Source organism: Ictidomys tridecemlineatus, chromosome 8 (genome assembly GCF_052094955.1).
Source record: "Ictidomys tridecemlineatus isolate mIctTri1 chromosome 8, mIctTri1.hap1, whole genome shotgun sequence".
Lineage (NCBI taxonomy): Eukaryota > Metazoa > Chordata > Mammalia > Rodentia > Sciuridae > Ictidomys > Ictidomys tridecemlineatus.
This window is the reverse complement of record NC_135484.1, coordinates 35,701,506-35,718,057: the sequence shown is the minus strand read 5'-3', so window position 1 is coordinate 35,718,057 and position 16,552 is coordinate 35,701,506. Positions and strand designations below refer to the sequence as shown.

General features: G+C 34.6%; 1 protein-coding gene across 1 annotated transcript; it reads left to right on the top strand.

Annotated features, from left to right (window-relative positions):
* Positions 1-3,738: 3,738 nt before the first annotated feature.
* LOC101954673 (protein LEG1 homolog) lies at positions 3,739-16,238 on the top strand. The gene is made up of 6 exons (XM_078018580.1): positions 3,739-4,039; positions 5,087-5,170; positions 6,618-6,802; positions 8,055-8,155; positions 14,314-14,552; positions 15,827-16,238. The coding sequence occupies exons 1-6, from the start codon at positions 3,739-3,741 to the stop codon at positions 15,925-15,927; spliced, it is 1,011 nt and encodes a 336-aa protein (XP_077874706.1). The 3' UTR covers positions 15,928-16,238.
* Positions 16,239-16,552: the final 314 nt, after the last annotated feature.

The following is a 16,552-nucleotide window of genomic DNA, read 5'->3' as shown; positions in this document are numbered from 1 at the left end:
ATTAAATTTCAGAGAGTTCCCCCATTTACCCACCTCACTAAGAAGCTGTTTTCCCACTTTAAAGTCCAGCCTTGAAGAACTGCTGGAATGGACACTTTTCCTCTAGTCCTCCATCTTCTACCTAAATGCTCTTGATTTGTATGCATTAATATCCTAATCACTTTACTAGTCTTCTGGGATACAGTGGGGTAGCACAATTTGGATGTTGAGAAATTCTATGGTTCGGGTGTTGCAGAATTCTACAGAGATTCCAGTGATTGGGCTTCAGTCTAGAACAAACTTTGGAACTCTGTGGATAGGTATTTGAGAATTGCTCTACACTTCCTTTTGGAGGGGGATGCTGGTCTCTGCAGGTTGTTTGGAGCCCTAGGGTCTATGGTAAATTCCACTTTTAAGGCCTAGGGGCAAAACTTCCACATTTCACCCTCTGCACTATGAATATGAAATTCTAGGTATCTACCCTGTAGTGAAGACACTCCTCTGTGGCTGCTGTAGTACCAGCAACAATGGAAAATTTCTTCCTTGGGACCCAATGTCTGAATGATCCAGACAAACTTTTCTTTGTGCCAGTTTCAGTCTCCCTGGGTTCAGGTGCCTTCTGGGAATCTTTGATTGGCTGCCAGGGTTCTTGACCTCCTGTCACCTGGCTGAGGGAGCTTTGGCAGGAGGGGTCTTTTGCAGGTGATGGGAGTGTAGAGAGGGCCACAAGAGCATGCACTTTCCTCAAAGGGCAGTCACTCTCTCTGGTTGTGGGGATGCAACTGAGGCTACCCTCTTAGGTTGCTTGAAAGGGAGCACAAACTTTCCCCAGTCACAGGAATTCAGCAGGAGGTTGCTTCTCTGGTAGTCTAAGTGTTTATTTTCCCTGGCTACATCAGCTGAGTGGAAATTTGCTCTAGTAGCATGATTCTAAAGAGTGACTGTCACCTTCTCCAGCAGAGTGAGCTCAGCTTCCCCTGGCAGTGGGAGTGCCACGAGGAACTAGCAGCCTTTTTCTGTGCCCAGAATGCTTCTGCTCCTGTGGGAGTTCTTTTTGGATTTGCTTTCACAAATTCGCTTTCCCTATGAACTCTGCATGTATTAAATTCAACCTTCTTCTCTAATCCACAGGTTACTCCAAGTAACCTTTATTTTTTTAATGTCTTTATCCACCCCTCCTCCCCCACACCCACACCATTTCCTTTGTCTGCTCTTTCCCTTCCTTCTATAGAGACTGGCAGCCAGGCTGGAGGCTCTCTAACAAATATTTCTTATGCTTATGTTTCTGACATCTGTGACACTGTAGTTTTTTATTTTTATTTTTTTTACAGTTCAGCATTAAATTTCAGTGAGTTCCCCCATTTACCCACCTCACCAAGAAGCTGTTTTCCCACTTTAAATCCAGTCTTGAAGAATTGCTAGAGTGTGCACTTTTCCTCCAGTCTTCCATCTTCTACCTAAATGCTCTTGATTTGTATGCATTAATATCCTAATCACTTTACTGAATTTTACTTCTCTGTATTGCTTTTCTAGTTTATTCTCTCCTACTTTCTAAATACTATTATATCACCTGGGAGAACTGTATAATTACTTTCTCACTGTCAGTTTTAAATTAATTTGTTCATCTTTACTAACTTTATTATACAGTATTCTCAAAAAAAATTAAATCATTAAAATGCTAGTGATAATTTATTTTTTATTTGAAAGGGAATTCTTGTAAGGTTTTTCTATTGATAATGATCCTGGCATTTTATAGAAACTTATAGTACATACTCATGCATTTAGTTTTTATAAAGATAGAATTTAGACTTTATTTTTTTTATTGGTTCTTCTTATTTATACATGACAGTAGAATCCATTTTGATAAAATTGTACAAGCATAAGATATATCTTATTTTAATTAAGACTCAGTTTTTGTGGGTGGACATAATGGTGGGATTCACTTAAGTATTTTCATTAGTGTACATAGGAAAATTATATTTATTCTATAGTATTTCTGCTTCCCTTCCCTTCATTCCTCTTTGTCTAAACTATTGTACTTCTCACCTTTCCCTCCCCGGTCTATTGTGGTTCAGCTCCCTCCTTTCAGCAGCATGTACACTTTAAGTGTGCAGAATGCTTGTGTTCTTAATGAAAAACACATTAGCAAATTCTTCCACTTCATTTTTATATCAAGGAATTTTAGCAGTTAATGATCAAGTGGCTATGGCAGAAATAAAGAATTCAATTATGTCGAGGGATATCTGATCTGGATTATACCGGAAATGAACAGTATTCATTGAAACATTCTGAAGAATATGGATGTAGTTATTCTAATAATTGAGATTATCAAAAGAATTGCTTTTTAATGAGGCAATTTAATCAGTGTGAACGAAGCCTAAACAGTTATTGAAATGAAAGCAAGATTTTTTTTTTTAATAAGATGAAATTCAGATCTAGGAATTCGGGGCTATGTTATGGTCCCCCAGTCCTCTGGGACTCAGGTAACCTCTACTTTGGCATTCTGCAGTGTTTAAAATTGTGCCATGAGTTATAGATCAGGATTGAGGTTTATAATCCAAAATCCAAGCCACATATGAAGGAAGGGAAGGGAAAGTGGTAGGTACCCTTCACTTATGGACCTGTCTCAAAAGTTGTGGACACTTATTTGAGTCAGCTTTTTCACTGCTGTGATCAAAAGACCTGACAAGAACAATTTTAAAGATGAAAAGTTTATTTTGGGCTCACAGTTTTACAGGTCTCAGTACATAGATGGCCAACTGTATTCCTCATGGCCTCATATGAGGCAGAACATCAGGAAAGAAGTGTGTGGCAGAGGAAAGCATTGCAGGACATGGCACTAGGAAACAGAGAGAGGGATCTACTCATCAAGAACAATATAGATGTCCTAAAGGGACATCCCCAAGGACCCACTTCTGCTAGCCACACCCACCTGCCTTCAGTTACCACCTAGCTAATCCTTATCAGCAGATTAATGAACAGGTTAGGTTACAGCTTTTATAACCCAATCACTTCACCTCTAAGCTTTCTTGCATTGTCTCACACATGATTTCTTCTGGGATACTTCAAATCTAAACCATAACAACACCGTTTCTAAAAGCCAATGTCCCGGTGGCCAGCACTTAGTTACATGGTTGGTTATTCACGGGAAGAGCTAGTCAACTATGTAAGAATATGTTATCAGGGAAAGCTCTAAGATTCTTTTACTGAAAAGAATTGGGAAGGGAGATTAGGAAATAATTAACAGGTCCCCTCCCCGATAAACCAGTTTTTTTTTTTTTCTATTTGGGCTATTTGTATATCCTTTAAGGCTTCTTTCTTGAAGCAGACACAGTATTATAACTGGTTCACACATAATATTTTAGTACACCTTTGCGAATTATTATAAATTGTAATATTTCCATTTTCAACTATTCAGTATTTTCTATGAACTATACAAAAATATGTTAGTGAGAGGGAAGCATTCTAATGGCATTGGTGATATATTCTATAAACATAATACAGGTTGAAAAGTTCTGGAAGGCTTTTTGTGAACAGTTTTATCCAACCTGTCAAAACAAGTCTACTGAGAAGACAGCAAAACTCAGTTCTCCTAAATGTCAAATAATATACCAATTTCCTCTACATCTCTACCATATCCAAAAAGAACAAAAAAAGGATGCCAAGTGGTGGTTAGATATGATGTAAGAAAATAGTGTAACTTCCTCCTAATTCTCCAATAAAGGTCCTGCCACAACCTCACTCTCCAGCTTTGGCACCATGGCTTTCCTTCCTTCCTGGGTCTGTGTACTAGTTGGTTCCCTTTCTTTTTCTTTAGCAGGAGATTTAAATTTTTTAGATCTATATCCTCCTTTGTGGAAAGAGAGTCCTGGTCAGTTCAGTGACTACCCAATGGAGAATGGAACATACATTATCAATCCCTGGATATTCCCTGAAAGACTGGGGATGTATAAAATTCTATTGAACCAAACAGCCACTTATTTTGAAAAATTTGCTTCAGGAAATGAGCAAAATCTTTTATGGGGATTGGCTTTGCAGCATGGTTGGCAATATAGTTCAGGTAAGGAAGACAGCTATTTTCAATCTCATCATCTATTAATATCATCATGAAACTTTAGAAAATACAACTTTAATATAGTTCATATAAGAAAGAATGCTGTTTTATTCTAATTATATCTCTCTCTATGTATATCCATAAAGTATTGGAAAAATGGGACTCTGAAAATCCTGCACATGTTTTTGAAAATTGATTCTTTTACTTCCCTCTTTTCCCCTCATAATCATTTTTCTCCTCTCCACAAATCCTTCCCTTATGGATTATCTGTTTCTACTAGAAACTTCAGTGAGACATAAGGTATAATGACCAGCCAAAACCACTAATTATATCTGATCTATTGAACATTTTACAAATGGTTACTAAACCCTACTAAATGGTACATTCCTTTCTAAGAACTGGGATGAACAGAATAGTCAAGGGAATGTATATCCCAAACAGAACACAATGCCATATTAGTTTGAACTTCTTGAATTTTAATTGTGATTACCTGACTGTGGAAACAGAGACATAAATGCACATTGTTTGGGGGCTAATTCTCTGAAAGTGATTGCTTCCTCATAGAAATAAGTCACCTCCCAGTGCATATGAAGAAGGTATGGGATGTGAATATTATTAACTCTTTTACTCTGGGAGTATTCATTCCATAAAGTTTATTAGGATATAGAGAAAACAGTAAAAATGTGAATATTTACAAAAGCAAAATATCTAAGACCTATAATTCAAAGATCAAAACTTGTAGTATGGTTAAAGAAAAATTGGTCAAGAGATGAGGAAAAAAAGATAGAGAATACTAACACCAGTAATTCAGAAATAAGTGTCAGGAATTGAGAATGAGGAATGATGAGGAAAGGAACTGTTGGTTTTCATTGCAAGATCATAGTAGTATGTGATTTTTTAAAATCTTGAACAAATGTAATTTTAATAAACTGAAAATTAAATAAGAAAAAAATGTTTTTGCATCTACAAATAAAATGTTTCTAGTTAAGTGATGATCATACTCAATTTCACACTGTGGATAATAAATACTGCTGCACATTTTCTCTCCTCTAGGCAGATTAGCTGATCCCAGCCAAAGGACAGACTGTGGCTATGAATCTGATCATCTGTGCATCTCTGTGGACAGTTGGTGGGCTGGTAGGTTCACTTTGAAAGCAAAACAAATATTATCCTTTGACCGCAGAAAGCATTCAACCTAAAATTTTAGGGTCAGGGATAAAACAAAATAGTATTGTGTTCCTTTTGAAAACTGAATCTGTGTCACATGTACCCAGTGACCTTTGTGTCATATTATAGGTTTTAACAGCCAAAATTTTTTTAGGACACATTTAATTTTTCACAGAAAGATTGAAACTAATAACAACAAGGATAAGTGGCCTCTGAGTAAGCAACAAAGGCAGTTAGATGTTAGGTCTCAAAAATGACAGGGGATCTTTGGAATAAGGAAGGCTGAAAAGTGTGAGACCAAGACAATTATGCTTTTTAATTTTGTTCCTAGCATATTTGATAATATTGAAACTCATAAACTTGTCAGAGATTAATAGCAACTGTATTTCATTTTATCAATCAGTAATCTACATCTTTAGTTGTATACTTAATGTTAAAAATAATCAGAAATCATTTTCTAATTCTTTAATTTTGCATTTTAGTTATGAAATTAATTTGCACAATAATTTCTTAAAGGAATTTCCCAATACTTAGAAGGAAGATCACACCAAATTTCACTTTCTCAAGAGTGACACTCACAGTATGTATCCCCTATGTATTTTCATCATAAATCCTGAGTCGATCTTAAATACTCAGAAATAATCATGCCCACAGATCTGGAATTCAACCTTTATTTTGCTCATCTTGGCTTATGAGTTTGGAGTATCAGAGGACTATGCTGGGTAATAGGATTGCATTCACAAATGCTTGTCTATGATGAAAATATTTTCAACACTGATTTCCAGTGAGGAACCAGTATAAGTCTAATATCTAATTAAATCAAAGCATTTAAATCTACTGCTGTAGTAAGTAATCTGTAGGTAGGAATTTTAAAGAATCTTATTTGATTGTCAAAGCAATTATTTATTGTTCTAATTATCTCTTGTCAAAACTCATCAAAAAATTCTGCTTTAAAGACATAGTTAGCGACATTATACTTACCAATTAAACCTAGTATCTACTTACCAAAGATGCAACCCTGTTAGAATATTTTAGAAAAGATATAATTCACAGTACAACCTCAATGAGAAGTTTTGTACCTTTCTCTGGACAGTTTGATAGTTTTCTTCCTTTTTTTAAATTTAGTGCTTTAAAATGAATATAACCAAATCCATTCAAATTACTTTTGTTTTAATATGTGAGTCAAGAACTTTAATATATATTCATGATCACAGGATTATTAACAAAGTTATGTTCAAGTTATATAGACAAATGATACTTAATGGGATTTTGTTCAGTATTTATTCTTTGTGCCTAACTTTTATCACATGCTTCTGGATCTGGGAGTTTTTTCTTTAATGACTCAGGGCCTCCTTATAAATGTATTCTTTTATGGTTGGTGCTTCATATAATAATAATAAGCCATTTGTTCTTACAGATTTTAATTATTTTCTCTGTGTATTGCCGTTCCTTGCTGCGGTGGATTCTGGCCTCCTGAGGATATCATCAGATCAAGTCAGGCTTCTGCCACCACCTGTGGATCAGAAGAGGTTTTGCTATGATGTATCTGGCTGCCTTTTATCCTTCCCTGAGATAATGAACAAGTGGAGTGACTTTTACAAGGTTCCTTCTTTAAGTGTTATATTTTGTAATTTTTATGTAGGGTTTTTGTGCTTTGTACAATATTTTTTTCTTAAAATGGCAAGCTATATTGATAATGCTTAATATATTAATAACACATATTGCAATAGGGCATTGCATGTCATTGACATATTGTCCCAGTACTGAATCAACACAAAATTTATCCATTTTGCCCACCTCAAACAAATTATACCACACAGAGTGAGCATACAACGTATTTTGATAACAGGCGAATGGCTAGCATGGTTGGTTAGAACTCCAGATCCACCGTGAGATCATAGGAGAAAGGGAATTAGAGAACTTGTTTTAGATCAGTTGTAATTCTCACAGTACTCTTGTGTTATGAGAGTGGGATATGTTATGAAGATACCAAAGAAAACACCAGAGATTGGACACAAGATATTGTATTTATTGAAAAATGGTTACAAGGAGGTCCAGTGGCCACTGGCTGAACAGATGTTTCACCAGAAAGTCCAGTGGTGATGAACTGCACAGGTGCACCTCTGCTCCACACAGTGCTTCCAGTGCCTCACAAGAAAGTGGAGCTATGTATATAAGAGTTAGACACTATTGGTCATCTGGATCAGACTCACATTGTTTCCCTAACTTGGTTATGATTTTTGGGAATAGAAAGGGCCATTCAGGTACATGGTGTATACTGTTGCCTTCTCTTTAAGGATGACACACTGGCCAATCATCTTATTTCAACTAAACTAATAAATGACCAAATGTGGTAGAGATAAACAATTATATGATGTTCTGAACTAAATATTCAATGACTAAAACAAAATACATTGGTGAAACATACATATGAACTAAAATCCATGATGAAAACATGTTTATTAGTTCTTTAGATTATTAATTAATGATTTTATATATATTTAAATTTAACTTTCAAACAAAAAAATTTTCTACTTGCTCTTAAGATTTTATGGTAATTTCAATAATGGTGGTAGGAAAAAATGACAAAAAAGACTCCTGGTGCCTATATGAAATATGCATTCTTTTAAGATGTTTGAAGTTCACTTCTTTTAGATGTATACACTTTACCAAATGTAAAGCATTTTTTTTTGCCGTTTATAAAGGTTAGACAATAATGGTCTTGCACATACTTACTTTTACAAACATTTTCGTTTCATGTAGTATATCACTCAATTATGTGTCTGAACCAGTCGAACTTCAGGGAGGGGAATTGTTAGAGTTGCTCAAATACTAACAAGTTTCTCCTCTTTAGCATGTGCATTCACCTTCTAGTACCTTTGAAGACATATTGGAATACTTATGGGATGCACATATCTTCACCCTGAATAACATTTTCAACACATTTGACGATAGGTAAGAATGGATCCAATGTCATCTCTCTTTAGTATGTTTGATTTTTTTTTTTTTTGCGGGGTCACCAGATATTGAATTCAGTGGTTCTTAACCACTGACCCACATCCTCAGACCCTTTGTTGTATTTTATTTAGAGACAGAGTCTCACTGAGTTGCTTAGGGCCTCACTAACTTGAGGAGGCTGGCTTTGAACTTGTGATCTTCCTGCCTCAGCCTCCTAGCTGCTGGAATTACAAGCATGTGCCAACACATCTGGCTGATTTTTGTCTTATTTATACTGTTTTCTTCTTCTAGAATGATGATGATTTCCAATCTCAATATTAGATAATAGATCTAACAATTGGCATTATAGTGATGAGATGTAAATATTTTAGCATGACCTGGCATAGAATGTCTTTTATGATGAAGGGGCAAAATAGGAGAATAAAGGGTTGTATTTAAAAAATCAAAAACATGAAATGAATTTTTCTACATGTAGAAAACAAAATGGAATATGAATATGTAGATGATTTTCATTGCTTTGGGCATAAATAAATGATATATTGGTATAAACATGCATGAGTAACTATCAGCAGGCATCATGTTTAGTGCACACGACAGCCCAAAGATTATCAAGCCACTCAACATACTGGACACAGATTGGCAGGCATAAGAATGACTTGGATGGAAAGTGAATGGTACCATCTAGAGGGTGAAATCTACCTTCTATGGTATGGTGTAGGGTAAAAAGCTAGATATAGCAAAAAACAAAGAAAGCGGGGTTCATTGGTGGCGAATAAGTATATACATAGATATACATATACATATATAAATACAGGTGTGTGTATGGGTATGGGTATATATATATATGTGTGTGTGTGTATATATATATATATATATATATATATATATATATATATATATATATATATATATTAGACAGTAATGTCTGAGCCCTTCATATGCCACTCACTCATATTTTCCCCACTCACTTGATCATTCATAAAGGCAAAAGTCTCAGTCTTAGAGAATTTCCTTCTTTTCTAGTTGATTTGGCTTTAAAACTGGGCATTAAATTAGGCAATGAAGGAGTGTAATCCTTTGTCAGTGTCTGTGATATAATCTGGGGTTGCATCTATCATAGCTGTTGGGATTCTCTTGTTCCTTTTGGGCAATGATGGGAAACACGTGAGATTATCTCAGGTGTCGTGGATTTGAATGGTGATGGTCAACCTCATTATTTTGATTGATAGTAAATGATTGTTATAGCTTTTTTTTTCATTTAATGGTTTTATAGGTTTGTATGAAAAGTAAACTAGTAGAAAAATATAACTTTGAACATAGAAAACATGCGTGTTTTAAATATTTAAATTTATGGAGGGTTGGAGAGGTAGCTTCATATGTAAGGCCCTGGGTTTGATCTCCAGCACTGAAAAAAAATTTGTGGAGATTACAGAATTTTTTTAGGTATTTTTCCCTAATGAACTTAGATAATCAAGTAGCTTGCATTTATTCCTATTTATGCAGTGGAATTAATTCTGTGTGAAAAAAATCACTTTAAAAAAATACATGCCAGTAGAGTGTTTCTTGACTTTTTGTACATACATGTAGTATAAATTATCCTAAGTAGGATCCTATTCTTGTAGTTGGTTGTACATGATGTGGAGTTACCCTGGTTGTGTATTCATATACAAGGATAGGAAAGTTATGTCTGATTAATTCTCCTGCCTTTCCTATTTCCCTCTCCCTGTCAGTTCCCTTCATTCCCCTTTGGCAGTTTTGTTTAAAAATTGTTTCAAAATCACATAATATAAAGCTTTTGGTGAGTATATTTAAATTTCTGTATGTCTATTTTGGTTACCAGGGAATAAATTAAAAAGTATTCATTTTATGGGTTATTAGTAGGATACCATTCTCACTGATTACAACAAAGATGTTTTTGATCAACACATTTTATTTCCTGAACTTTGGTCTTTTAATTTCATTCCTTGGCAACAATAAATACCCTTCCTAAATGAAATTTTAAGCAGCTAACATTTTAAGTAAAAACGTAAAGAATTAAGTACATTTAAATATTAAGAATAAGTGAAAGAAACTGTTCTAAATACTTTCATGTAATACAACTCAGTTCAAAATCATTGCTTTTTCAAGACAATAAATCTGTTCCTGAGTGTTTGGTAGAGTGCTTAAAATCTTACAGTGAACCAATTTGCAGTCCCACCAGCAATGTGTGAGTGTACCTTTTTCACCACATCCTCGCCAACGTTTATTGCTGTCTGTATTCTTGATGATTGCCATTCTGACAGGAGTGAAATGAAATCTTAGCGTAGCTTTGATTTGCCTTTCTCTAATTGCTAGAGGTGTTGAACACTTTTTCATATATTTGTTGATCAACTGTATTCTTCTTCTGTGAAGTGTCTTTCAGTTACTTAGCCCATTTGTTGATTGGGTTATTTTTTTTAGTGTTAAGTTTTTTGAGTTCTTTATATTTCTTAGAGATTAATGCTTTATTGGAAGTGCATATGGTGAAGATTTTGCCCAAATCTGTAGGCTCAACGCAGCCACATCAATGTTTATAGCAGCTCAATTCACAATAGTTAGACTATGAAACCAACCTAGGTGTCCCTCAATAGATGAATGGATAAAGAAAATGTGGTATATATACTCAATGGAATATTACTCAACTTTAAAGAAGGGTAAAATTATGACATTTGCCAGTAAATAGTTGGAGTTGGAAAATATCATGCTAAGCAAAATAAGCCAATCCCATAAAACCAAAGGCTAAATGTTCTCTCTAATATGCAGATACTAATTTACAATAAGATGGGGAGCACCAGGGAAGAACAGTGTTACCATAGATTAGGTAGAGGAAGTGATGGGAGGGATGGGGAGGGGATGTGGGGATAGGAAAGATATTAGAATGAAACAGACATTATTCTTGTATGTATATATGTGACTGCATGACTGATATGATTCTGCAACATGTACACTCAGAAAAATGAGAAATTATATCCCATCTACGTATGATATATCAAAGTGCGTAAATGAATTCTACTGTCATGTATAACTAATTAAAGCAAAAAAATTAAAAAAATCTTACAGTGAATTACAGGACAGATATTCAAATTCCCTAACTCACTAACCCGTCTTCTTACCCTGCATGCTACACAGCCTGCATTGCAAAGGGCTTGAAAACTGGATTTCAAAGATCAATCGTCTACTAAGATTTTCTCTTATTCTTAAAAGCTAAATTGAGAACAAAAATATGCTTCAACATTTGCAATATATAATAAGCAGAAATGAATGGAGTGAAAATAAAACCTGAGGATTACTTCATTTATGAGGAATTTTTCAATCTCAAGGGGAGATAAGTCACAGCTGCCAGGTTAGAGGACAGGTGAGTGTAAGCAGGGTCTCCTGCCCAGGGAGTGAGGAAGGAGGACAGTCCTTGGAGTTGGCCTGCTGGTCCTGCTGCAGAGATCTTTCCTTCTGTCTTTATGTATATTTTAAATTGAATACCGATATGACCTAATGGATGTCTCTTAGTGATGACTACTGTGGAAATTCCAAATGCCTGTTTAGGTGTCCTGCATTTGTTAATCTACTAGTTGATGAGGTTTCTGGTTGGCAATTTCTATGAGCTCTGTTTTGGAGATTCTAAGTAATTGACAGTTGCCTGAAATACTGTGACAATGCATATAGTAAGATATCTTGATTTGGGTTTTCACAGATCTAATTTTTAAGTCCTGACCCCATTTGACTTGGGTATCCAAAGACATCACTTCTCATTTGTAAAACGGCAATAGTAATAGTACATGCCACACTGTGTAATTTTGGGGATTAATTGAGAAACATATGCATTAAGCTTAACCACTGGCACATGGGATACAGTCAGTATAAAATACTGATTATAACCAGAAAAAGAGGCAGGGAGAACAGTAGTAAAGAATATGAATTTTAAAGTCAGATTGTTAGGGTTAAAACCTGGTTCTGCAATTTTTCATACATATGATCCAGTATTTTGTTAGCTTCATTAAAAAAAAGAAAAAGAAAAACAGCAGCAGGACCTACATTATTAAACCTCAGTGGCATACCATGTGTTTCCTGCTCACACATGTGGGTTCAGCCCGGCGGATCTGCTGGTCCTTCCTGGCCTTACTCTCTGGTGGACTGACTGATCAGCCCCAGCAGGGATGACTGGGAAAGCTCAGTTCTGATGCACTTATCTGCTTCATCAAGAGGGTCTGGGCATTGTCCATGGTGGTCAAAGTTGCAAGAGAGAAATCAAGTGTGAAAATCCACTTCAAGCTTATGTTCATCAAGTCGGTTAATACTATATTGTCCAAATCAAGTCAAATGACTGAGCCAGGGGAAAGTGTTTCTGTCTCTCACCAGATATAAAAAGTAAGGGTCCTGGAAGTTACCTGACAGAAGACAGGATTATAGGACAATAGGGAGTAGGAAAAAATTGGAGCAACATCTGTAATCTATCATACTCAGGTAAATAGCCTTAGAATCCTATCAGTTACTTTCTTCAGTCAAAAATACTAAGAAGTGTTTATTTAAGCAAGATAATTCTAATAATTTGTGGCCTATGTAAACTCCAATCAAATTCTTGTCTTTTATTGGCTTGTTCAGAAGTACTTATATTTTTTATTTGAGAACCATAAAGTTTATTTATTTACTTAGTTTTGGCCACATTCTGTCTCACTCATTAGATCAACTGGCCACTGAATCGTTCAACTGCAGAATTTGAAAAGTTTTCTATTGAATTTCATTTCTGCTCATATAACTTTTCAGTACTGACGTCTTGATTGTCTTTTCCCTTCTCCCAGGTTTCTGACTCCCTTGCAATTTGTTTTTCTTTTTTGCAGTACTATGGAGTGACCCAGAGGTGCTCTAACCCTGAGCCACATGCAGACCTCTATTTGGAGACAGGGTCTCAGTAAATTGCTGATTTTGGACTTGAACTTGTGATCCTCCTGCCTCAGTCTTCTGGGTGGTGCAGTTTATTTAATTTGCTAATTACTAGGGCTTAGTGGCCCTTGCTCAAAAGTCTTATGAATAGGCATATCCTTTCATTTTTATTTGATAGACTACTGTGACGTGTCAAAGAATATTGAATCCCAACACAACACTTGCCATCAAGGATAAACGTCTGCTCACTCTACTATGTTCAGGCTAGGGGAAGAAAGAGTCTATCAGAATGGGAGTCATGGGGATGGGTTGTGTCCTCTGGACTATGTTATGGTTTACTTAATGTAAGCATGTTTACATAATGTAAGCATCTTATATTTTGTGGATCCTTCATATGTGTTGTCAAAATAAAATTAGATGGTCTAACTTGAGGAGGTTAGAACATATTCTAATGTTATAATAAAACCTCAAATATGTGGATGGTGCCGTGGGAATATGCCAGAGTGGGAAGTCATTGGTTTTAATTTAGGTAGGCTGGAAAACTTCATGAAAGAAGCAATATTTTGATGAGACTTGAAAGAGAAGGTTCCTGGTGAGAAAAGTGGGGAGTGTACAGTCTTTTAGGAGAACAAAAATGTTTGCAAAAGTTGTTCAGTGTACTTACAGTTCATAGTGACAGGGGCTGTGAATTACCTAGTTATAAAACTGTTTTCTACTTTCTACTATAGTTATTGGTTCCCCAAATTATCAAGAAAGTTCAGTTTTGAAAATGTTTCCTAAAGTAAACTTTTAAATTCCAATTACTTAGAAAATTGGACTTGAAAATCTGGCCTCTATTTCACTAGAATGATCAATATTTTGGGGACTCCAAAATATTGGAAATCAACAGTTTTCTAACATATGTCTCAGTCCAGTAATAATTTTGACTTAGACCTTTGATATTTTTCTTGACATTGCCAGAGAATATTATTTAAACATGTTTTAGTACAGTTATTTTATTCTTTGTGAGTATTATATGCTTAATTCAAAGATGTAAAATGCAAAGTAAAATATTAATAACAAATGGGATGATCCTTCCCAGACTTAAAGATTAACTATGCATCTTCACATCTCCTGAAGGATGGATAAAAAATCATCGCATTAAAAACCCATTTTATAAATCATGAATTTTATAGCAAGAGACAATCTTTTCTAAAGGGAGTGAGGTTGAAATTCTGAGGTGATTAATCATAATTAAATACTTTTTTCGATTTGTCTTTTAGATATGTCTACTATTCTGAACAAGAAGCAAAATTTGAGAAGAACTGGGTTACTTCTGTGGAATATATAGGCGCTGCCCGCATTCCTACAACCTTAATTAGAGTATATGAGTCCCAGAAGGGCCTGCCACCACGAGTTCTTAGTAAAAAGGACACAGCCCCTGGAATCAGTGACTTTACTGCCCTTCAGAACACAGTCCTGTCAGGTCTAAGTGTTCTTGGCACAGTGAATAAACTTACAGGTAAGAATTTTAAAAGAATATTTGACAAAAATCAAGACCATGTTGAACAGACATTGGTGAACTAATTAAATCAGAAATATAGATATCATGATATATACTCTCAAAAGAAATTTATGATTTCCTATGGTTATCTCTTATATTTAATTAGGAATAATCACTCTTGATATATGACCATTGAGAACCATATTCTTTCTTTGCCCTCATGGACTGCCCTTCCATCTGCAGTCCATATTGAAACATGGAGTGTGCATATCAACTAAAGCACACTTTTGTTCAGTACACCCACATATACTCCTTATTGTGCTCATCAGAACTTTTCTTATTCTAAACTGAGTACTTTGATCTTCAATTTAAAGAATATAAGAGAATTTCAAAAGCAAAACTACCACAATTAATGAAATCACTAGCAATTTGATTTTTCTGAGTTTCTTTGAACCAATATTTTTTAGTCACGAAACAAGTTCTTCTGCATTACTTCAAATGCTAAGATCCCTAGTGGAGTGAAAAGCAGAAGAACTGTACAATTACAAGTTTGAAAATTACTATTGCATCCCTATTATCCATCCATATACCTAGCCACTGGCCCAAAAATAAAAGCATAATGATACTATTAGTGTTTTTCAAAGCAAGAAGTTTGAATCTGAAAGCAAATAAATAATAAATCAAACAAAACATGAATAGTTTAGTTATGTGTTTTTTAAAAACCCAAATGCATTACTTGGAGGAAGAAAACATCCAGACACTAGGGACATGATACAATTCAAGTTTCTTCTTAGAAATTTCCTCTGGAATCAGGGCTCTAGTGAGACATTGTCAGTCAGCAGGTAGCTTTCCATCACATAGAAAGTAGTGAGCCAGATTTCTTTCCACCTATGGAAATCTTTCTTAGAGCATTATCCCCCAAAATGAGTCAATTCCACTCATTTTGTTTAATAGATATGAAGCATTTCATTTGAATGCACCACAACTATGAGTATTAGTTTTTATTTTAAGTTAATGCCAAAATAACAATGGCATTCTACATATAATTTTCTTGTATAATTTAATGATTTCATCACTAATTTCATAGAAAGAATGAAATAAAATTGGTAGGTCAGATATGTCAAATAATATTACCTATAATGCAATGTTGAAATTCTGTTTATTGTGTAACTGAATATATTACTACTAATTAGTAAAAAGAAAATGAAATAAATTTGATTGATCATATATTTCCAAATGGAACTAGAAAAAGATTTCAGAGTTTGTACATAATGATTTTATTATTCTTCCAGGTTCATTTTCTTTGACTGCATGGAAAATTTTAATGAACACACAAGATTCAAGGAAGCTATTTCTAGAGGTTTATGACAAAATTTTTACAATATCTAATTAAAAACCTTCCCAAACAGTTAATGAATTAAAAGTCAACCACTATAGCTTTTTGATAATCAGTAATTTCAAAAAAATAAATATGATCACGACCATGTAGTCTTGCCATTTATGGTGATTTTGATTTATGCTCACTTGTTAAGAATTTGTCCATGCATTACTACCATTGAATTCAAATTGATACTTTGATTATTTTGCTGAAGAAATAATTATCAATTTTTTAAATTCACCAATTTTTAAATTTTGAGATCTAAGGAGATTGCATGAAGCTACCAAAATCATTATTATTTAATGAATAAAAATCTATTAAACTTCTATGGCTCTTTTGGCATTATCCAATGTCCCATATTTTTATGAAACTTAGAGGAAAATAGTTTGTTGATTTATAATTAAATTTCAGAAAATTTTGAAATAAAATACTGAAAGTTAAGTTAAATGTGTAAAACTGAACCAGAAAAGAGTACACTGATTCATCAGTTTTTTTTTTTCCTGTGAATTTATCAAGTTTACTTGATAGAGTTTCCTTCTTTCACCCACAGTTGATAATGAATACTTCAGGGTTAAAAGTTTGTCAGGATTGCTCTAAGTGGAAAGAATGCACTGGCCAGGAAATCATGATTTCTAGGATC